Here is a 20,733-nt window from a genome sequence, read left to right as displayed (position 1 = left end):
AAATGAAATATGAAGTGGGTATAGAGATGGCAATGGATTGGATTTGGATTAGGTGTAGCTTCACCCACATCCATCCATTATTCTAATAGCTCCATCCACATTCATCCGTCAACCGCTTCACTCATCATCCATATCCATCCGTCCATCATTCGCGGATAAAACAGGTAGAGCGGATAACTAACGGATGAGTAATTAAAGTGAAAAAAAATCCACATAAACTCTAATTTTCAATTATTTATACAATAAATTTATATTTTAATAATAAAAAAGAAAAGTATAACAACGTATTCTTTGAAAAAAATTAACTTGCAACACAAAAATAAGTAATTTTTTTGCACATTTTATTTTTTTATTATTAAAAATTTAATATATGTTAACCGTGTGGGTGGATGGTTAACGGGTGAAGTATCATCCATATCCGATCCAATCCAATCCATCACCTACTTCTCATCCATTTAAATCGGGTTTTCATCCATTTATTTAAAGTGGGTGGAGCGGGTTAGCGGATATCCATTTAGTATTGCCATCCTTAAGTAGTTACAGTATGCACAACATAATGTGAGCTCAACCTATGACTTGTTATAATTTGATATCAATAGTTATTTGACCTAAGTTAGATTTTAAAAATAATCCAAAAATTATGAAAAGTTGAATTCAAGCATAATCCATATTACTCAAAAGGTAACAACACTATAAACAACATAATTGACATGATTTCAGAAATTATATTCCTCACAAAATTTAATGTTGTCCTTTGAAAGACTGAAAGTTCCCAAACGAAAAAGAAAAATTGATTCCTTAATGAATAATGACGTAATTTTCCACTCATTATTCCTAGAACGATTAAATCTAGTCCTAAGAAAAGTTCCCAATTAAAGGAAAGACAAATGAGTTTCAATCAAATTTATAAGGACGGTCCATCCACTAAGAGAAGCAACAGAAACCACCAATGTCTAAAAAATATACCCGTACGTCAATATCAACTTACCAATTGTCTCAAAAGGAACTTTAGTCTCGGTGTTACAATTAACCACTGGTTATTTTCAATTAACTCTTTTTATCTACTACTTGTCCGCTCGTATAAAATTGTGATTTAGTTAAAATCTTAAAAGATTTTTCCATTGAAATGGACATTATACAACTCATAAGAAAATGACAATCCTACTCGACCTAGTCATGTTTGGACATCATTTATCCACCCCAAATCGTGGCCGGGCTACTTTTATGTGAGTACGACCCGAGTTGTATGCTTGATTTGGGCCAATTTCATGCCCCACCAACACTAACCAACCTATCAGCAATAAGACAGATAAACCAATAATATGACACAGGAAAAACATCTTTACCAGAAAAAAAAATAGTAGTCTAGTGGGAAGGTAAATAATTTACCTGAGCATTTCTTTTTCAGGAGGACTGAATCAATGGCTTTATTATTTGGTGCAAGAACTGTAGTTCCTATAGATCTTAAGAAGAAGCCATGGGAACAGGAACATCCCCTTCACAACCAGTGGCATCCCGACATACCGGCTGTTGCAGAAGTGAAGGTTGGGGAGGTTTTCAGGGTAGAAATGGTGGACTTTACTGGAGGTGGTATCAAACATGATTCCTCTGCTGAAGACATCAAGCATGCTGACCTTTCTGTGGTATGCTGCTTTGTCTCACTCTCACCTCCTTTTGTACTACGTAGTAGACTTGTAGTATATTTAATGATAACTTCAGAGACTAATTTAACTATGCTTTACAATTCACTATGTTCTTTGCTTTTAATTTCTTATGCATATACAATTCTATACATTTTTTGGATGGTAAGAACTAAGACGAAAACTATGATCGGATCTCTTACGGGTCAACTCAATCCAAATTTGCACACTAAGGTCCTTAGACTTGAGAGGGGGGGGGGGGGAGATGGTACCAATACACATCATATATGTATATGTATATACATACATATTGATCGTATTGCAGTATTTTCACGTATAGAATATAAATACTGGAAAAGAAAAGGATTTGTCCTTTATATAAAAACAACACAAGTAAAAAAATCAAAAAAGGAAAAGTCTACGAGTATCAGGAAAAAGATATTCATCTATGAAAAGAAGCAAACCAGAATCCTAGATGTCAAACTCAGTACCCTTGAGGCCTTGATTGATAGTTATCCTTTCATATTTGTCCATTAAGAAAATTAATACTTGTATGAGAAAAGGACCACCAGCAAAGAAAACAGGTTGCAGAAATTTGTCACTATTAGGCATTTTCTATAGTTTAAATCAGACAATATATCAACCAAATGCATGGAATGTCACTGGAATATTACTAAGGCTGAGTTGTCGGAAACACATGGTATGCTAGTAAACTAAAACCACAAAAATGGGTCCTCGTACACCAACATTAGTGGTACCAGTAGACTTGAAGAAGAAACCATGGGAGCAAGAGCTACCTCTTCATAATCGTTGGCACCCTCAAATACCTCCGTCGCGGAGGTAAAAGCAGGGGAATTCTTCAGAATTGAGATGGTAGATTGGACAGGAGGTGTTATCCGTGATAATGACTCTGCTTCTGATGTAAAATTTATAGACCTCTCAACTGTAAGAACTTAATACCTTTAGGATATACTAGTTTGTAGTATATCATACTTCATACCATTATTTGTTTAAGATGCCGAACTTTATGCACAGACATCAGATTATCAACAACGTTTCTGATTGAATTCAATCATATAATTTGGAGGTTTAGTTGTGTTTATAACTGACTTGAAATTGTACCAGGTTCATTACTTAAGTGGGCCAATTAAAGTTTCGGATGTAGATGGGGTTCGGGCTAAACCAGGTGATCTTCTCTCAGTGGAAATATGCAATTTGGGTCCTCTGCCTGGGGATGAATGGGGATATACTGCAACTTTTGACAGAGAAAATGGGGGTGGATTTTTGACTGACCATTTCCCTTCTGCTACTAAGGCTATTTGGTATTTTGAAGGGATTTACGCGTACTCAACTCATATACCAGGTGAGACTTTTATCCACAAGTCCACAACTATTAGTACAGGTTTACTGCAATGAATGGTTTATAGTTTTAATGCTTTTCCAACCTATGCTACTCGGACTCTTCATTTCACCTCAAATGCCCATGCCGGAATCTTGACACTTCAATATGAGTATGGACACTTGACACATCATTTTGAACCAAAAATCAGAAAATAGCTCATAAAATAGTTGAGTTTGATACGTGGACAAAGACCAATGTTAGACATGGATACCCAAGTTTGAGTTACATAGTTTCCAATTGTTAGCTAGGCACCGAGAAAGTTTTGTGAAGTTACTGTTCCATTCTGAGTTCTGACACAAGATCTATGTTTGCTTCTACATGCATATATATCAGGAGTACGTTTCCCCGGTTTAACCCACCCTGGAATAATTGGGACTGCTCCTTCAAAGGAGCTCCTTGATATATGGAATGAAAGGGAAAGCGAAGTTCAAGAAAACGGTTTGAAGTCTCTAAAGCTGTGTGAAGTTCTGCATTCAAGACCACTAGCAAACTTGCCATCACCCAAAGGCTGCCTATTAGGGAAGGTAAGAAAACTACAGAGTTTAATTGTAAGCAAATAAAAGAATAGTGTTTGATTATTCTGATGAAATATACTGGTCCTGACTCCTGAGTAGATAGAAAAAGGCACACCAGAATGGGAAAGAATTGCGAAAGAGGCAGCAAGAACAATTCCAGGAAGAGAGAATGGAGGAAATTGCTACATCAAAAATCTTAGCAAAGGTTCAAAGATTTACCTGCCAGTGTTTGTAGAAGGAGCTAATCTTAGCACAGGTGATATGCACTTCTCTCAGGGGGATGGTGAAGTCTCTTTCTGTGGCGCAATTGAAATGAGCGGCTTTCTTGAGCTCAAGTACATTTTCTCTACTCCTCTTTTCTGCACTTATGCTGCAAACAAAAAAACTATAAATATAACAGCAAACCATTACAACCTAATAAAGTTGTATCACTAGCATACCAAAAAACAGATCCCTGCAGAATCCTGCTTGTGCAAACAAAACTCATTATGATTCTACCACCTTTGTCCTAAAAGATAACAAGCCACACTTATAGTTTAGTTTATTTCAAACCAAAAAAAAAAACAAAAAAGGTACAGTGAAGCTGTAAGCCTGCAAGTAAATGATATTTATGTTATGTTAATATTCTAAAAAGATGATCTAAATCAAACGTGGCCTATATAGAGATGGAGGGTATACTAATTTAATCTGCGGCACTAAAGGCATGTTATTCAGTAGACTGACATGAAAGGCAGGAAAGAGAAAAGAGCAGAAAAATCCAGCAAAGTTTCAACATCAGAATTCAGAAGATAGTTTTGTTTCAGAAAAGAGTACATTTTCTACACCTGGGCAGTAAATGACGCTAAAGAAATACTACAATACTATCTAAGAGGCCAAAAGACAATTAAAAAGGTGTAATATAAGATTTAATAGACTTAATATAAGAACTTAATATTACAATCAAAGCTAACTAGGAGATTATGTACATCTATGTATTATTGTATGTCTGCTAATAACAAACTACTATCACTTATTAGATGTGACATTATAAGAGGTGGAATGAAGGAGTATCTCACACCAATGGGTCCAACTCCTCTGCATGTAAACCCCATCTTCGAGATAGGTCCAATTGAACCAAGGTTCTCAGAATGGTTGGTATTCGAGGGCATTAGTGTTGATGAGAGTGGAAGGCAACACTATCTTGATGCAAGTGTCGCTTATAAGCGTGCAGTACTCAATGCCATTGATTACCTCTCCAGATTTGGTTACTCCAAGGAACAGGTTTGATTCTCATATGCAAAAATGTAGCGGCTAATTCATATAACTAATTAAGAAAAGCTAACTTACCCTTAGAAACTGTTGGAATGCTTGACAGGTCTATCTCCTGCTATCTTGCTGCCCTTGTGAAGGAAGAATCTCTGGCATAGTTGACTCCCCAAATGCTGTTGCCACCCTTGCAATACCAACAGCCATCTTTGATCAGGTATTAGTTTCATGCATTAAAAACGACTTTAAACTACATTGTTAAAGCCTATTTTACTCTGTCCCTTCATTTCACCTCAGTAAAATGAGATTTTCATAAAATAGTCAAGTTTGACAATCGGGCCCATACCCTTGTCTAACATGGAGAATTCATTATTTGATTACAAAAAAAAAAAAAAATCCCTCTTTTTCCAGAATTTTTATGAGTTTAATATGCTGTGGCTGCAGGACATTCGACCTAAAAGCAGAAGGATTCCTGTTGGCCCAAGGTTAGTGAGGAAACAAGATGTGTTGAAATGCACCTATGATGGTAACTTGCCTATTACAAGGAACCCAGCTGCTTCAACATGACTAACGCAAGCAGAAAACATAACTACTCTTGAGCAGGCCCTTTTTCACAGCAGTTATAGGATGTTCAAAAGAAATGAATGGGCAAAATTGCACCATTCAACTTTTTATTTAAAAAATCTCATACTCTCTCTAAGTTATCAATTTAAATAAACATCAGGAAAGAAAACTAAATAATTTCTTTTTGTGAAGCAAAGGGATGGAAATGCTACATTGATGCTAATTCCAAAAAAGCATGACCAAATTTACTTGCACTAGCTTTTAAGAATACATTAATCATCCTAAATTTAACAGGATCAGAAGAGGCAAAATAAATCTTCAACGTGTGATGCATGATGATTGATAAATTAAAATAAATAAAAAGGGCTACGCAACAGCAGAGCTTCAGTAGTATTTGGAAAGTGTCCTGTGGTGAATGAGAGAAGGTAACTGAATGCTATAAGACCATAAGCCAATGATCGAGCTCGCTCAACTCCTGATATAAAAAATCATCAACTACAAGGAGAGGAATGAGGAGTAGGAATTTCATGGAATAGAAGCTTAGTGTAATAGTGTTTGTAAGGATACTCTTGAGTCTCGACCCTTGAGATTTGAGACTCGGGAAATCATCGGCACCTACTGTCCTGAAGCATGTAAGTTTCTTCTAAATGACTAATTAAACTAAGTTCACATTGTTCTGATGGTAATTTTAGTACCAGGAAAGAATTCCATGCTTGTTAAAGCTTCTTGCTCAGAGCAAAAATATAAAGTAACAGAACAGACAGGATGAAAGCCAATGGAAAAGAGACATTATTATGTTATTTTGTTCTCTTGCAAAAGGGAAGAACATCCAGCACCTTTCTTTTTACAGTATCTTTTCATTTCAAAGAGATCAAGAGTTAGAGTTAGCATACTCGGCATCATTTGCACTAAAAAAAAAAAAGAGTAGATTCGCGAAAGATTAATGTACAAAAGACCATCAGAAATGATCCATCACTTCATCAACAACAATCCTTGGCTCACAAAAAACCCCTGTTGCTAATTCCAGCAGTTTGTATTTCTTTTGAGCCAATATGACAGCATGCTCAAATAAATTTCAGGTTACAGCCATTACAGGCCACAAAAGCATGCTCAAAACCCATATTTCCAGGTTGATTTATGACATCTCTAATTAGAACAGATAGCACATCAGTCAACAGGTAATTTAGAAATTGGATACCCTACGAAACATACACTGAAAAAGTGATTTTCTAGTTCTTTATAGGTAGTGTCAGGATAAACACTATAGCAAATCTGCCCCTACCCCCCCCCCCCCCTTCACCCAACCCTGCACAATCCATGTTCACATAAGGTTGTATTTCAGTGCAGCACCTGGTCTCAGTTTAAAAGGTGAGTTCATATCACTTATGATCTTAAACTTAAAGACTAGCACCTGAAAACAAAGTGATTGCAAAAGATATTCAGATTTACCTGCTTCCAAGCTTTTCAGCTGGATCAAATCCTTCATCTTTCCTACTGTTCTACAGCATGGATGGAGCAAGCTCGCAATTCTACCTCCACGGCTCCACCTCAGTGCCAGAGCTATCCCGCCATTTCACTCAGCCATGCTAGCAAGTGAAGGATTGTAGTTTACTGAAGTTAATCATAAAAAGATGCCGCAGAACAATGTATTCTGCAAATATTATGACAGAACCTGTCACAGAACTCCACAAAACCCTAGTCCTTGAATGCACCCCAAAAATCTGCTGCAAATATATGTGCCCTTCTGTACAAAAAACTTGATGACCTTTATATATTGTGTGATCACTAAAGTATGCGGCATGTATACAAATACAATAGGAATTTAGTGAGATAGAAGTTGCAAAAATTTCGTGCAATTCAAAAAACAAAAAAAGAAAATAAAAAAAAAAAAAAAATATTATAAAAGACCTTTTATAGGCTTTTTGTGATCTTCAGCTAAAAGACATGGACACCAGCATGGCAGCATGTAAATACCGCCTCACGGAGTAAGCGAGCTCATTCATCTTCTAAAGGAAGTGATCGTGGCCAACTTTAAAACTTCTTCAGTTCAGGGCCTGAAACAACCTTCACAAATGTGAGTTCACGTAACCTGAATGTATGGGTAAATCTGTGTATATACATTTGCAATGTCAATCACCACTCTAAATTTCAAGAAATTGTTCAATTTCATAGAAACAAAAACAACTTAAATCTATGTAAGAAATGCAAACCTAATGCAACTATAAAAGCATTTGATTGCAAAATATGCAAACACAAACGGATGAAAAAAATAAGTATTCATGAACAAGACAAATGTACACCACATCTGAGTACTTTCGTATCCTTTGTAGGCAATCTACAATAATTCTGCATCAAAAGTCAAATTGTCATGCTATATATATTGCTCTCTTTAGTTCAAAAAAAGATTTATCATATTTTAACTTCGATCCTCTTCTACCAAAGAATGATACTAATATACTCGGTTTCCTTGGTTTTGTATTGAGTGAATAGGCTGTACATTTACTGATATACAAGCAATGCTTTGAGTAAAAGCTATACAAACATAAACATATGTGCCAAATTAAGCTAATTACAGGATGCACCCAAATAAATCACAATAATGTAAAACAAAGTCCATGAACATCAGGAAAACAACACAAAAATGTATCTTATATATGCTGAAAACAAGTCAGATTTCTGATTTCTGATATCTGAAAAGAAGGTATAATGCATTATTACAAATCTTAGAGATAAATTAAAAAGGTACCCAAAGCGGGGGACTAGTGAATGTGAGTTTATCTTAAAAGTAAAAACAAATTGTTCTCTATCCCACTAGAGTATACACAATAAAGCATAGACATAGCATTACGAGTTTACGACATTACGTAAGGATACTATGTAACAATCACATTGTTTATAAAAATGGACCATGGCTTGACAAATCTCTCCCGTCTCAAGCTCATCAAATGTTATTGGAAACTAAACCATTGTATTGCTCACAAGTACTCGTAGTAATAAAAAACACGAGTAGAGTTGATCATGGGTCAGTTTATTATAGCAGAGAAGTTAAAACATTGAAACCAATTCCGGGGTCGAATTGGCATGACTTGACAAATTGACATAATAGCGAGGCCCATCATGTCAAATTGTCAAGTAACGACTAGTTTCAGATGCACCCAAATGCTGTAAGATGCAGTACATACTGGACAAATACAAATAATTGTAGTTGTATAAGACAAACTCGTTAACCTAACACGATCCTAAGGATTGTCTTTACCAATCAAATTACCATATTCTGAGTTACCAAATACAATAATACGAGTAATAATTTTAGGATAAGATAAAATTAAATATGATATATGTTATATACCAGGCCAAAAGCAAAATTCATGAATAAATAATGTATACCCTCATGATCCTTTCTCAATTTCTTTGCAATTTCTAAAGTTATGTCATCATTATCAATTTATCATGCTCAGTTAAAGATAAAGTGAATTAAGAATATATAAAGTTTACATGCTAAATTGCTAATAAAGAGAAGAAAATTAGAGAGATAAAGTACCTGGAGAATTGATAAAAATATGGGATGAGATGAATTTGAAGCAACCCAAGCGGCGGATAAAAGAATAAAGTTGATACGAAAGGATTTGGAAGTTGCGTCTTTTATTTTAGATTTAGAGAGACGAGAAAATTTCCCGCTTTTGTGTTTTTTCTTTCTTTGCTGTGTAGCACGGTCGTGTGGAGCGTGGACTATTGTGTGTTGTACTTTGAAGTTTGAAATGTTCGTTTTGTCCATCTTATTTTTCAAGAGAGATTTAGAAATAAAAGTATGAATTTATGTGATGACGATAGAGATAGAAAGAAAGCATGTGCATATATGATAAGTTGATATCATTGCAATATCTTTGAAATTTTCTAAAATGGTAGTTGTTGGCTTGTTGCGGAGAACGGGAAAAGTATATACTTTGTTTTTTTTGTTTTTTTTTTTTAATTGCACCATTTGTAATTTCACGTTTGTTCATGCATAATTTTGGCGATAATGCATTACTTTGATAATTAAAATCTATTTGTGTGTTGATGATTGTTTATGTACTACTAGCCTTGCTATACATGTGATTGTTTAAAATAATTTATATCATTAGTTTTAAACAATATCAATCAACAAAATTTAATGAGTTAAAAGTAAAGATGATCTAATATATTGAGAAGTTTAAATTTTAAGACAGTATATAAATGTAACCAACCAATATATAATATAAACTATTTGAATGTTACGTATAGTTTTTTCCAGTAGTTTATATACTTACATGTAGCGTGTTTAGATATTGAATTATTTTTTTCTTTTTTGTTTTTTTTTTTAAGGAAAGTTTAGATATTGAATTTATGTATTAGTTTGCACAAATTTGTACTTGGTATTAAGTTTCCAAAAGACTAAAAATTAATAAAAAAGTTTGTTAAAACACAAAACCTTAATCCAAGCAGGGTACATCAAAAGTAAGTCAATGATGCAAGTTGTTACAATGTTTTCCTCACTCGATTTTTCAACATGAATCTGCTTAGGAAGCCCACCTACCATTTTCAGTTTTCAATCGCCATAAATTAAATGTGGATATCTTCATGGATGTTATTAATGCCATCTAAATAGAGTATTCTTAGAGGTGCACTCCCCTGATGACATGGAATTGATACGGTGGATTGGTGGTCATTTGGTTGAATTGAATTTAATAGTTAAATCAAGTAAATAGTATTTCCAATGTAAATTCTTTATGTAGTAAGTTTGAATTTGTAGTGTTGGACATATGATGTAAGACTTCTCATGGAAAGCAACTTTAACCCATTTGTTTGAAAGAAAAGAAAAAAAAAACACGTGAAGTGTTAATTCATAGCTATTTGTTTGCTACTAGACAATTTAACGTACTTTTTTTCTTTAAAACATATCTTATTGTTTTTTCTTTACCAAATCAAACAAGTGCTTGGCATAAGAACACAAAAACATTTTAGACACGAGATGTTATAGTTAGATAGTCTGCTATCTAATTATAACATCTGATGTTGAACTGCTCATTACAAGAAACTCAAAATGAAATTGATTGGGTGTTAGACAACGTATATTTTTATTTAAAAAAAAAAAAAAAAATAAATAAAAAATACCAACAAGGTCGTAAGGCCAATACAGTCCATCACATCCAAAGATGAATGTCAAATGATGACCTTAACTTTCATGGTGAGTTAGTATAAAATTTTATAGTCTCCTCTTGTTTTGCAATAGTTAAGGTATATAAGCCTTATCAAGACAGGCATTAGCTACGATTGACTCATGCCATATAAAGATACAAAAATAAGATTCCATAAAGCTTGTTACATTCTGTAGTATAAATCATGAATATATTGTATAAATTAATTAGTTGTCCTCAATTTGTCATGTCTCAGCATGCTATGTGATGGTTAGGGCATAAAAACACACAAATAATAGCGTGAACCTATTAATCATCATTGCCCGTAATTTAGATCACCCTTCTCTCATTAAATGTTGCACAATACCAACAAGGCAATCAAAACTTTTTCACACACACAAAAAAAGACAAATGCAGCCAATATCATAAAATTCAACTCAAGCAACCCAACACATGCTTCTAGTACTTCAATGATTTATGGTCCTAGTAGGTTGATGAAAGTAAACAATCACCTCCGAACACCACATCATCAAACTACTGCTCCCCTAGCTAAAATCAGCGTATTTAAACCGCAATACTGTAATAATCACATTGTGCAGGTGCATGTGTTGAAAATAAAAGGAAAACTAAACACTAGACATACTCTTATTGTGCCCATCACAATTCATCAATTCTCGTTTAGCACATGACATCCAAATGAACAAGTAAAGACAAATAGTATAAGTTTTCATTATATATATTTTATAGGAAAAATACATTAAGAATTTGAAAATTTCTTATCTTAAAAGTGATTCTCAACTTATCATAGGAAAAAAAACGAAAATTTACTATCTAAAATTAGGTCTATATCTGGTGTAGCGGTGGGTAATTAACAAAATGTGCCAAGGAAAGAATCAAAGAAACAAAATTTAAAAAATTAAAATTGAAGAACAAGATTAAATCAAAGAAAAAAAAAATGCAAGAAAGAAGAAAACAAGTAAAAAATCCTAGAATTGAAGAAATGAAAGAAAAGAGTGTGTAAATAGCGGGAGTTAGAAGTCCAAAAAAAATTGTGCCCTTTTTTCATTTCCTTCCTTATATTTGATGGCCGTAAGGCCTCTGCAATTCACTCTCTCTCCTCGAAACCACCAACTCATCTTCTCCATCTTCGACTTTCCATTTTCTCTCTCCTCCAATCTTAACCCTAATCTTCATTCTTCATCCCTTTTCCCCAATATTCTTCGTCAATTCGGGTCTAAAACGACCCGTTTTTCTCCTCCGTCGGAGCTTAAACGGATTGTTAGGTCGTCGACATTTACAGAAACGCTGGCGCAGAGGATTGGTAAATCGATTCGCCGCCCTGGCGCTGCTTCCAAAGCTAGGGTTTATTCCGATGTTAATGTTGTTAGACCTAAGGATTATTGGGATTATGAGGCTCTTACTGTTCAATGGGGGTTTGTTTTTGTTTTTCTTTTTTTTTTTTTGAATTAATTTGATTTAATTTTATTGAATTTGCAATTCGATCTGTTGATTAATTGATTTGTTCTGGTAATTGGAAATTTGCAGTGAACAGGATGATTATGAGGTGGTGAGGAAGGTTGGGAGAGGGAAGTACAGCGAGGTTTTTGAAGGTGTTCATTGTACTAATAATGAGAAATGTATCATTAAGATCCTCAAACCTGTCAAGAAGAAGAAGGTTAGTTTTTAATCTCTGTTCTTTATTTGTTGGTGAATTAATTTTTTCTTTTATGTTGATTGTAAATGGAATTGTTACTGAAACATTAATTGGGAAACTGAGAATTTAGATTGTGAATGTCAGTGTCATGGTTTTTTTAGCAATCTCCGTGGTACTACCTAACATAGGCTAAATTGGGATTTCGGAGTATTTGTTTTGAATTATCAATTTGTGGGGTGTTGTGAAGGACCACTTTGGTGTGGAAATAAGGTTTAGTTTTCTTTAATGCTAATTTCATGAATTATGAAATCCATTTTTTTGGTAATGTTTCAGGGTAAATTAATATTTTGTAATTGCATGCATCCGACGGGCTAGTTCTCAAATAATTCTGATTTTCTTCTACCAAAGGATCTCAAAAATAGAAAGAACAGTTGACGATATTTTGTAAGACGACCCTCCCCACCTTTTATAGTGATAGAGTGTGAGGCATTTAGCTAACTAACTGAATAAATTCTTTTGTTGTTATGTGAGTTGCTAGTATGCTTCGATATGTTGGACTAGAATTATCCCAATAAGGGCTGTATGTGAGAGACATCACCCAAATTATCTAAATAGTTTGCAATCCCAGGTTTCTAACGTGTATGATGATAAACAGTCTTAGGGATGTTGGCTTCACTTTTCCTGATATTATTAGCCTTTAGAGCTTCTTGTTAAAGATAGAGTAGATCTATGAATTCTGTTTGTTCCTTAGAAATGGGTGTTTATCTATACCGTAAGTATCCACACAAGTGAGGCCAGCAGAAGTGGATACCCCCCAAATCGTTTTTAAAGATGATTGCAGAAAGATATCTAGAAGTAGTTATGAGAAGCTTGCATAAGTTATAAAATAGGGAATGGGTTTTCCTTGCAATTTGTATCCTGTCATGGTGGTTGGAATCTGAGTTAACCTTTCTTATTTGAGTGTTTTGACTTTTAACTTTTGAGATTATTATCTTAGTCCTTTTTCATATGGTGTAACAAGTTTATGCTGTCAACATTATTTGTGTTCGCATGATATGCTTTTTTGATCGAGGTTTATGATGTTTTAAAGTGTAATAATCAGTTTTTGTCCTTTGTGATGTTTGCTTTTTGCTAGTCACAAAGTCACATCGAGTTATGTGGATTAATTTGTTTTCATGCATTACTACAGATCAAAAGGGAGATAAAAATACTTCAAAACCTTTGCGGTGGACCGAATATTGTGAAATTGCTTGACATTGTAAGAGATCAGCAGTCGAAGACCCCAAGTCTTGTATTTGAATATGTTAATAATACTGATTTCAAAGTGCTTTATCCTACATTGTCGGACTATGATATTCGCTACTACATCTATGAACTTTTAAAGGTAAGCTTACCAATGCCTCATTCAGGTTTTTTGAATTATGTAAGTTATAACTTTGTTAAGTTTGAGTTTGTTCTTAGCTTTTGCTGTGTTGCTTACAAATGGTTGTCATCAGTTTTAAGTTTCTTATGTAATCAACATTGAATTTGTCATCTGAATAAATTGATTGTTATTGTTGTAATTTATGTTGAATATCAATGTAATGAAATGGTGATGGAGGATTGGGAAAAGACTTCTTATTTTTGTGCCTACTATATCTTCAAAACATATGCACAGTTCTATCAATTTTTGATTCTTTTTTTTTTTTTTTTTTTTTTTTTTTTTTTTGTTGTTGTGAAATTTTGTGCTTGTTTTTAACATCTATCATGTTCGTAGAAGATCGAATCTTGTCTCTGATAAATGTGTCTTGACAAGGTGACATAAAATTTAGCTTGGAAAATCTGATTTCTGATCAGATTTTGACAGAAGAATGTTTTTAATATCTAGAGCTAAGGTGGTAAGCCTTGCCTTCTTTAGGTCTCATTCGAGTGACTGCCCCTTATTTGATGCAGCTTAGCCCTGACTAGACCCTTATCTGTATATATACTTTAATGAATGAGATCTCCTATATATATAGTGAGCTTAAAATTTGGCCTATCTTGAAAGTGAACCTACTCATATTGTATTCAATAGGTATGACTCAAAGCTAATGCATTATGATCTTTAATCCAAACGATTCCAACCTGTAATAGACCTGATAGAGGCTTTTGTGACTTTTTTCATCACCTTCTGTTTCATTTTTCTTTTTAAAAATTATTGTAAGTTGTGGAATGGTGGTTTAAGGTGCGTGCAGAGTTGCTGATATGCCTAGGCTGTCGAGTAATTAAGCCCTCCATTGTTGTTGTAGATACAACTTGTATTGTGGAGCAATGCATTTTTGTCACTTATGGAGTGTAAATTTAAAGACACTGTATTATTGGGTATGGAAGTTTTGTTGGTTAGTGACTAATTAGTGTGTGAAATAATGAGCAGTTTTAATGTCCTTTTACGTGGCTGTTTTGGTGAGACATTCCATTTTTTTTTTTCAATGTAATCATCTTTGCCTTTACAAATAGAGAGCTTGAATGGGATTCCTTGGAGTTGATTGAGGTTGGATGACCTAACAGTTAGCCAAAATGTAGATATTGTGTGTTTGAGATTCACCATTTTTTTTTTTGTCTCTTGTTTGCTATTTTAGATGGTATCTTTTGTTGCATTGGTCATATAGCTATATAACTGGAGTTAGCACGGTGTTTTCTTTTGATATTTTACAATTTGAGTTATGCTTTGGTTACCTTCTTTGCCCTAGTCCAAATATGTATGATAAAAACTTTTCTGTTCTTTTTTCCTTTTCCCTTGGGTTTCATCTCAGTTTGTGGTTTTCGTACACAGGCTTTAGATTACTGTCACTCACAAGGCATTATGCACCGTGATGTGAAGCCCCATAATGTCATGATTGATCATGAGCAGCGAAAGCTACGACTTATAGATTGGGGTCTTGCGGAGTTCTACCATCCAGGGAAGGAATACAATGTTCGTGTTGCATCAAGGTTTGTGTTTTTGCTAATATCATAGATATACCCTGCTGTTTCTTGTCTGTTTCACTTCCAAGTTATTATCCATGTAAATTAAAACATCTAGAAGTTGTCCAAAACATTTTCTTTGACTTGTCTAGCTTTTACTGTCAACCATCTCTTCTGCAGATTGTAAATCTTAATATCTGGCTTGAATCTGTCAGATATGAAGATTGAAAGCCTGGAGACTTCATTCCTTTTTTGTCAAGAAAAAGGTTCAAGGTAGAAATAAGTCAAATAATTATCAGAAACTTTAAACTGTGATTGTATAAATCTGTAAATACTTGAATATAGACACCTTTAGAGCAAAAGACTATAGAAAGGTGGTACAGGAGTTGGAAAATATAGTATCTAACTTTACTGCTGTGGATCGTTTTGGATCTTTATTTTCCAAGCATGTTCCTCTACTAGCCATCTGCATACCTTTTTGGTAGTCATTAATTGAGTCTAGTGCAGCTAGTGAAGGATAGTATGGTTGTCACTGAGAATGTTTTGATGAAAGGACATTATCTTGAAGGGATGAAAGATTAAACATTGATGAGGGGATGGACTGATGTGTTTGTTCTGGAGAAAGTTTTGAGTAGAGGGGATAAAGAGAGGTGTGCTGCCGTTTGATTTACCTGGGAAAGTGGAAATTTTGTTCAAGTTTTGTTTAATCTCCAATTTTCTGTTTCATCGGCGTGCTAGGATACGGTAGTCTCATTTGGCTAGTTTTTGGCTAATGTCCTTTTCTGCCCCTTGTTCTTTTTGGTTTGTTAGGCTCTGATATATTCTTTTGGCTACCCTGCTATTTAATTTTAGACTTCAGTTATGTTTAGGAAGGATGAAGTGGCTTAAGGTGAAAGACACGCTTGTCTCTTAGATAGCTAGATGGCTAAGTCATTTATATGTGAGTTGTGGGAATTGGGAACTGTTTTTTTGGCTGTTCAATGGTGTACATAGAAGGAAATAGCTGCGGTTTTGAGGACTAAGCTACTGATTTTTGAGGCTTGTTTTACTGCTGGTTTGAACATCATCTTTGTTCCTCGCTTTGTACATAAAAGTACGGTAATAATCTGATAGCCTGAGGGTGTTAAAGTTTTTGCACTTGCCCCGCGTTTGTATATCAGATGAATTAGCAAGAGTAATAAGTGAAAAAGGAAATTAGGTTGTAAGATAATATTATTTTTATCCTCTGTCTAAGATGAAGGTTAATGTGAAATAAATTAGCCTTCAGAACCGCATATTGTGGCTAAAAAATTGAAGCTTACAGAACGTGAATTTTTCTATGCTTAACACTATGTTTGGATAGAGAGAAATGGAGGGAAAGGAGGAGAAGAGGAAAGAAAGGATGCATCATCCTTTGTTTGGATACCTATTGTAAGGAGAGAAGGGAAGGGAATTGGAAGGATCCATTTTCCTTTCCCTTTTAATAAACCAAATCCTTCCATTGTTGGAGAGATTTGAGGGAAAATGGAAGGTCACCTCCTCCCTCCCCCCACCTCCCTTTCCCCTCCCTTTCCTTTCACTAGTGTTATCCAAACATAGTGTAAAGTAAACTGATTATTCTTGAATTAAAGGTTTTTTTTTTTTTTTTTTTTTTTTTTTTTTTTTTTTTTTTTTTTTTGGCACCTGTCTATGGTGGTCCTTATTATGTTTGCTCTTGTAATATTTACTTTAACTTATTATTCCCTTTTTCCCTTTAAAGAGATATCCTTCTACCTTCAGTATTCTTTCAGTACACTAAAGTGCTTGTTGATCCCTTGCAGATATTTTAAAGGTCCAGAACTTCTTGTTGATCTGCAAGACTATGATTACTCTTTGGACTTATGGAGCCTGGGTTGTATGTTTGCTGGAATGGTGAGTTATCTATAAATCTTTATTTGATATTGATGATTTGCACTTCTGCTCACTTTGAACCACACTTGTAATTTAGATGTTCCTGTGAAATTGTATTTTTAAAAGAATTGTTGTCTTTGATATGCTTACTCTAATTGGAAAATTCTTCGTTTCCTCTCTCTCTCTCTCTCTCTCTCTCTCTCTATGTATGTATGTATGTATGTATGTATATACACATACATACATACATACATACATACATATATATATATATATATATATATATATATATATATATATATATATATATATGAGCGCTAGTAGCCATATGATCAGGTATCTTCTTTTCAAAATAACAAAAAATGGCTGTAAAGCCTGTTGATTGTATGTTTTGTAGAAATGGGAAGAGAAAATGAAGAATTGGGGGCAATTTTCAATACTTTGTAATTAGAAAACACTGAATCACAAAACTTGAAATATTAGATCCTTAGTCATTTAAAGTTAGAGGTTTCTACTAAATTTCTAAGTTTCCAAAAGGGTATCAAGATCCTTATTAGATCTCTGTGCATCCAATGCTGATAGGCGACTATCCATTGTAGCCAATTATGAAGTGGAAGAAAGATAAGCTTGGTTAAAGGCACTTTCTGATCTCTGTTTCTCACTTGCGTCAACAACACATATTTCAAAGTTAGGTTTAGGGCGATATCACACACTGAATATCAGCTTGAACCTGATGATTTGGCAATGGTTTCTACCATGAAGATGAATTTGTGAACAAGCATGCTGTTTAGGCAAGTGTGCTGTATTTTCCTAATCATTACTTTGATATTGACTTTCAGAATGGTGTTGTTTGCTCTGCCAAATAATCTCGAAAGTATTTTATAATGGGTCTTACCTGTCATGCTCTTACTTTGCATGCATTTGATATCGTACTCATTTGTTTTCGTGCTTTTTTCTTAAGGCTCTCCTGCCTTTCTCCCTGAAAAGGGAAAGACAATATGAGGGTGGAATATAGCTGGTTCTAGTGTTGTTGACTTGAAATGTATTTCTTGTGCAGATATTTCGTAAGGAGCCATTCTTTTATGGACATGATAATTATGACCAATTGGTCAAGATAGCCAAGGTGTGTATTTTTTACACCGGAAATTGAATTTGATCCCCTTCAATTTTTTGGGTTTCTCTCAAAATGATCCCTTTGTTTTTTGGGTGTGTGTGACTGTGAGTGTGTTTGTGTTGAAGTACGCCTTTTTCACGAGTCCTGTATAAATATCGCTAACTTTAATCTTTTTTTTTTTGCACATTTAGTCATTTTATTTTACCATTTGGAATCTCACTCCAGTAATTTGTTGAGTTATGAGGGGTACATAATGTCAGTTATGTGTAGTGAGCAGTAGGTACATCTGAAATTTCCATGTTTGACCCATTTTCTTTTTAGGCCATCTGTAAAAGATTGTTCCATTGTATAAATCAATGAATTTCCATGGGGGACACAACTTTGTTCTCACAAAAACTACAATACGTCCCACCACTTTTTCTCTAATTAACTTCATCTGACAATATTTTATCACAATGGGGCTAACAATTAGGGGTAGAGGGAGTATGTAATTAGAAGGCATTGTAATGCTTACCGTTCTTTTCTGAATGTTCTAAGGTAATGCCACTTGACATCTTAATAGATATAGCTTTTATATTGATCGGATTATGGAGATAATTAAGTTTGTTCTTTTGGGTCATCGTTATATCATAACTAGAGGTACTAACGATCTTTGGGCCAGTGAAATTGGCCAAAGCCCATTATAAAAGTTATATCTTAATAGATATAACTTTTGTATCTTAATAAATTGAACTTGAGTACCTTTGAAAGTTATAAATGTTTCAGTTAATTTTCCAAACCACATATATGATTGAGCATTAAGATATCTTAGCTTTGTGGGCATTGCAACTCCACATTACCAGTTCGTCTAATTATCTTCTTTGATGTTACAGATACTAGGGACAGATGAATTGAATGCGTACCTGAACAAGTATCACATAGAATTAGATGCACATCTTGCTGCCCTTGTGGGAAGGTTAGCTATTGTCATTTTTTTCCAATTTTTATTTTACTTTGTATTGTTTCTGGCCTTGTGATGGGCAGGTCTAGAAGTTAATTGATCATATGAGCTATGTTTCAAATGTTGCAGGCATAGCCGAAAACCATGGACAAAATTTATAAATGCAGACAATCAACATTTGGCAGTTCCAGAGGTGTTATTCTCGGTCATTTGACATTTAAATCCAATATTTGCAAAACAAAAGTTGCTCATTGTATTTGATCTGGATTGCAGGCTATTGACTTTGTTGATAAATTGCTGAAATATGATCACCAGGAAAGGCCCACTGCTAAAGAAGCAATGGTAAGACTTGAAATTCTATAACGTCTGGTCCATTATCTATATTTTGCTTTCTTTGTGATATCTTTAAGATTTTTTTTCAATTGTACATTTCAAGGTCAATTACTGTTGTGTAAATTGAGATGGATACAGTATAATGAACATTGAGCTAATCTCTCTCTGTAATATTGGTAACTTCTGCAGGCACATCCTTATTTTTATCCAGTAAGAAATGCAGAAAGCAGCCGAACTCGTACACAATAAGTTGAATTGGGTCCAAGAAAAGTTATCATTGTATGGATGACTCGCAGTATGTGTTTTGAGTCTCTTCTGTTTGTCAAGCTGATTTCATATGTTCTGATTTTTTACAAGTCTTGTGTCTCTGTTCACATTTCCAGTTCAATATAGGCATTTTTAGACAGTGGTTTACATTAACCAGTTCCCAAAATTAACTCTTTTTTCTCGTTATGGTTTGTGTAATCAATGTTTCAAGGCTTCAATTATTTTTGGATCGAACTTCCCCATCAGGTTTTTCTTCTGCTTTGCTATTTGTCAAAACTGTATACTCATAGGCTTGTCATTATTTTGATGATTCAAATGAATCGCTGTTAAAGTTTTATTATCTCTTTTATTAATGTTATATTTGGGTGGGAGGTTGGACTGGTTGGCTTTTATTTGAACTTGAGCTATTCGAGAGGAATAACCAAGCTTTCTTTTTTCCTGATTAAACGCACCATCAACCATTTATGAAAAAAAAGTCCATCAACCTAGGATGGTATGGAGTGTTATGTGACTTAATGTCTATTTTCAAATGCATGGCCGCTGTGGCGCTGCCCAGTGACTAGCAGTTTAGCATGGCAGTGCCAGTGCCCATTATCAATGCAACCATCTAGATGACAAAATTGGTGTTATGGAATTGTGGTAACACTTTTTCAAGCTGGTTAATAGGTTGTAATCTGGTCCAAATGACAAAAGAGGACTTGTAAGTTGTAGCCTCCCTTGGACTATATCCGGATATTTCTTACCGTTATGAAGTTAGAACCGGTAACCTATTTCAATAATAAAGGTCAGGGACCTTCTCCAAGCCTTGTGCCAAAGTTTGTGGTGATGCATTTTATTGTTTTTACCATTAAAATTTTCGTTACCACGCAATACTAGATCTGTAAACAATGAACAGTGATGAGTGATTACAGTTCTTTCCAAAAAAAAAAAAAAAATACATGCAGTGAATCAGTGATTACATAAGATATTATTTTGGATCTTCGGCCCATTAACCCTCGTGTGGGTTAATACCATGGACTTGCCAAGAGTTGGGCCTGAAACAAGCCATTGCAACATTTCACTTAGGCCCATGGATGTTTAAGGCAAGCTTAACGAAATTCATACTACTGAGTCAA

General features: G+C 34.4%; 2 protein-coding genes across 2 annotated transcripts; both read left to right on the top strand.

Annotated features, from left to right (window-relative positions):
* The first annotated feature begins 1,319 nt into the window (after nucleotides 1-1,319).
* On the top strand, nucleotides 1,320-5,610 carry LOC110717064 (formamidase-like). The gene is made up of 7 exons (XM_021895703.1): nucleotides 1,320-1,643; nucleotides 2,766-3,003; nucleotides 3,376-3,566; nucleotides 3,657-3,892; nucleotides 4,574-4,817; nucleotides 4,912-5,019; nucleotides 5,247-5,610. Exons 1-7 carry the CDS (start codon nucleotides 1,422-1,424, stop codon nucleotides 5,367-5,369), a joined length of 1,362 nt encoding a protein of 453 aa, XP_021751395.1. The 5' UTR covers nucleotides 1,320-1,421; the 3' UTR covers nucleotides 5,370-5,610.
* A 5,897-nt stretch (nucleotides 5,611-11,507) lies between these two features.
* Nucleotides 11,508-19,958, top strand: LOC110717058 (casein kinase II subunit alpha-2-like). Its single transcript, XM_021895697.1, has 10 exons — nucleotides 11,508-11,952; nucleotides 12,065-12,194; nucleotides 13,363-13,557; nucleotides 14,965-15,122; nucleotides 16,895-16,985; nucleotides 18,022-18,087; nucleotides 18,951-19,033; nucleotides 19,148-19,211; nucleotides 19,292-19,360; nucleotides 19,541-19,958. The coding sequence occupies exons 1-10, from the start codon at nucleotides 11,603-11,605 to the stop codon at nucleotides 19,598-19,600; spliced, it is 1,266 nt and encodes a 421-aa protein (XP_021751389.1). The 5' UTR covers nucleotides 11,508-11,602; the 3' UTR covers nucleotides 19,601-19,958.
* Nucleotides 19,959-20,733: the final 775 nt, after the last annotated feature.

The sequence above is a fragment of the Chenopodium quinoa genome, unplaced genomic scaffold (genome assembly GCF_001683475.1).
Source record: "Chenopodium quinoa cultivar QQ74 unplaced genomic scaffold, ASM168347v1, whole genome shotgun sequence".
NCBI classification, from domain to species: domain Eukaryota; kingdom Viridiplantae; phylum Streptophyta; class Magnoliopsida; order Caryophyllales; family Amaranthaceae; genus Chenopodium; species Chenopodium quinoa.
This window is presented reverse-complemented; position numbering and strand designations above follow the sequence as displayed.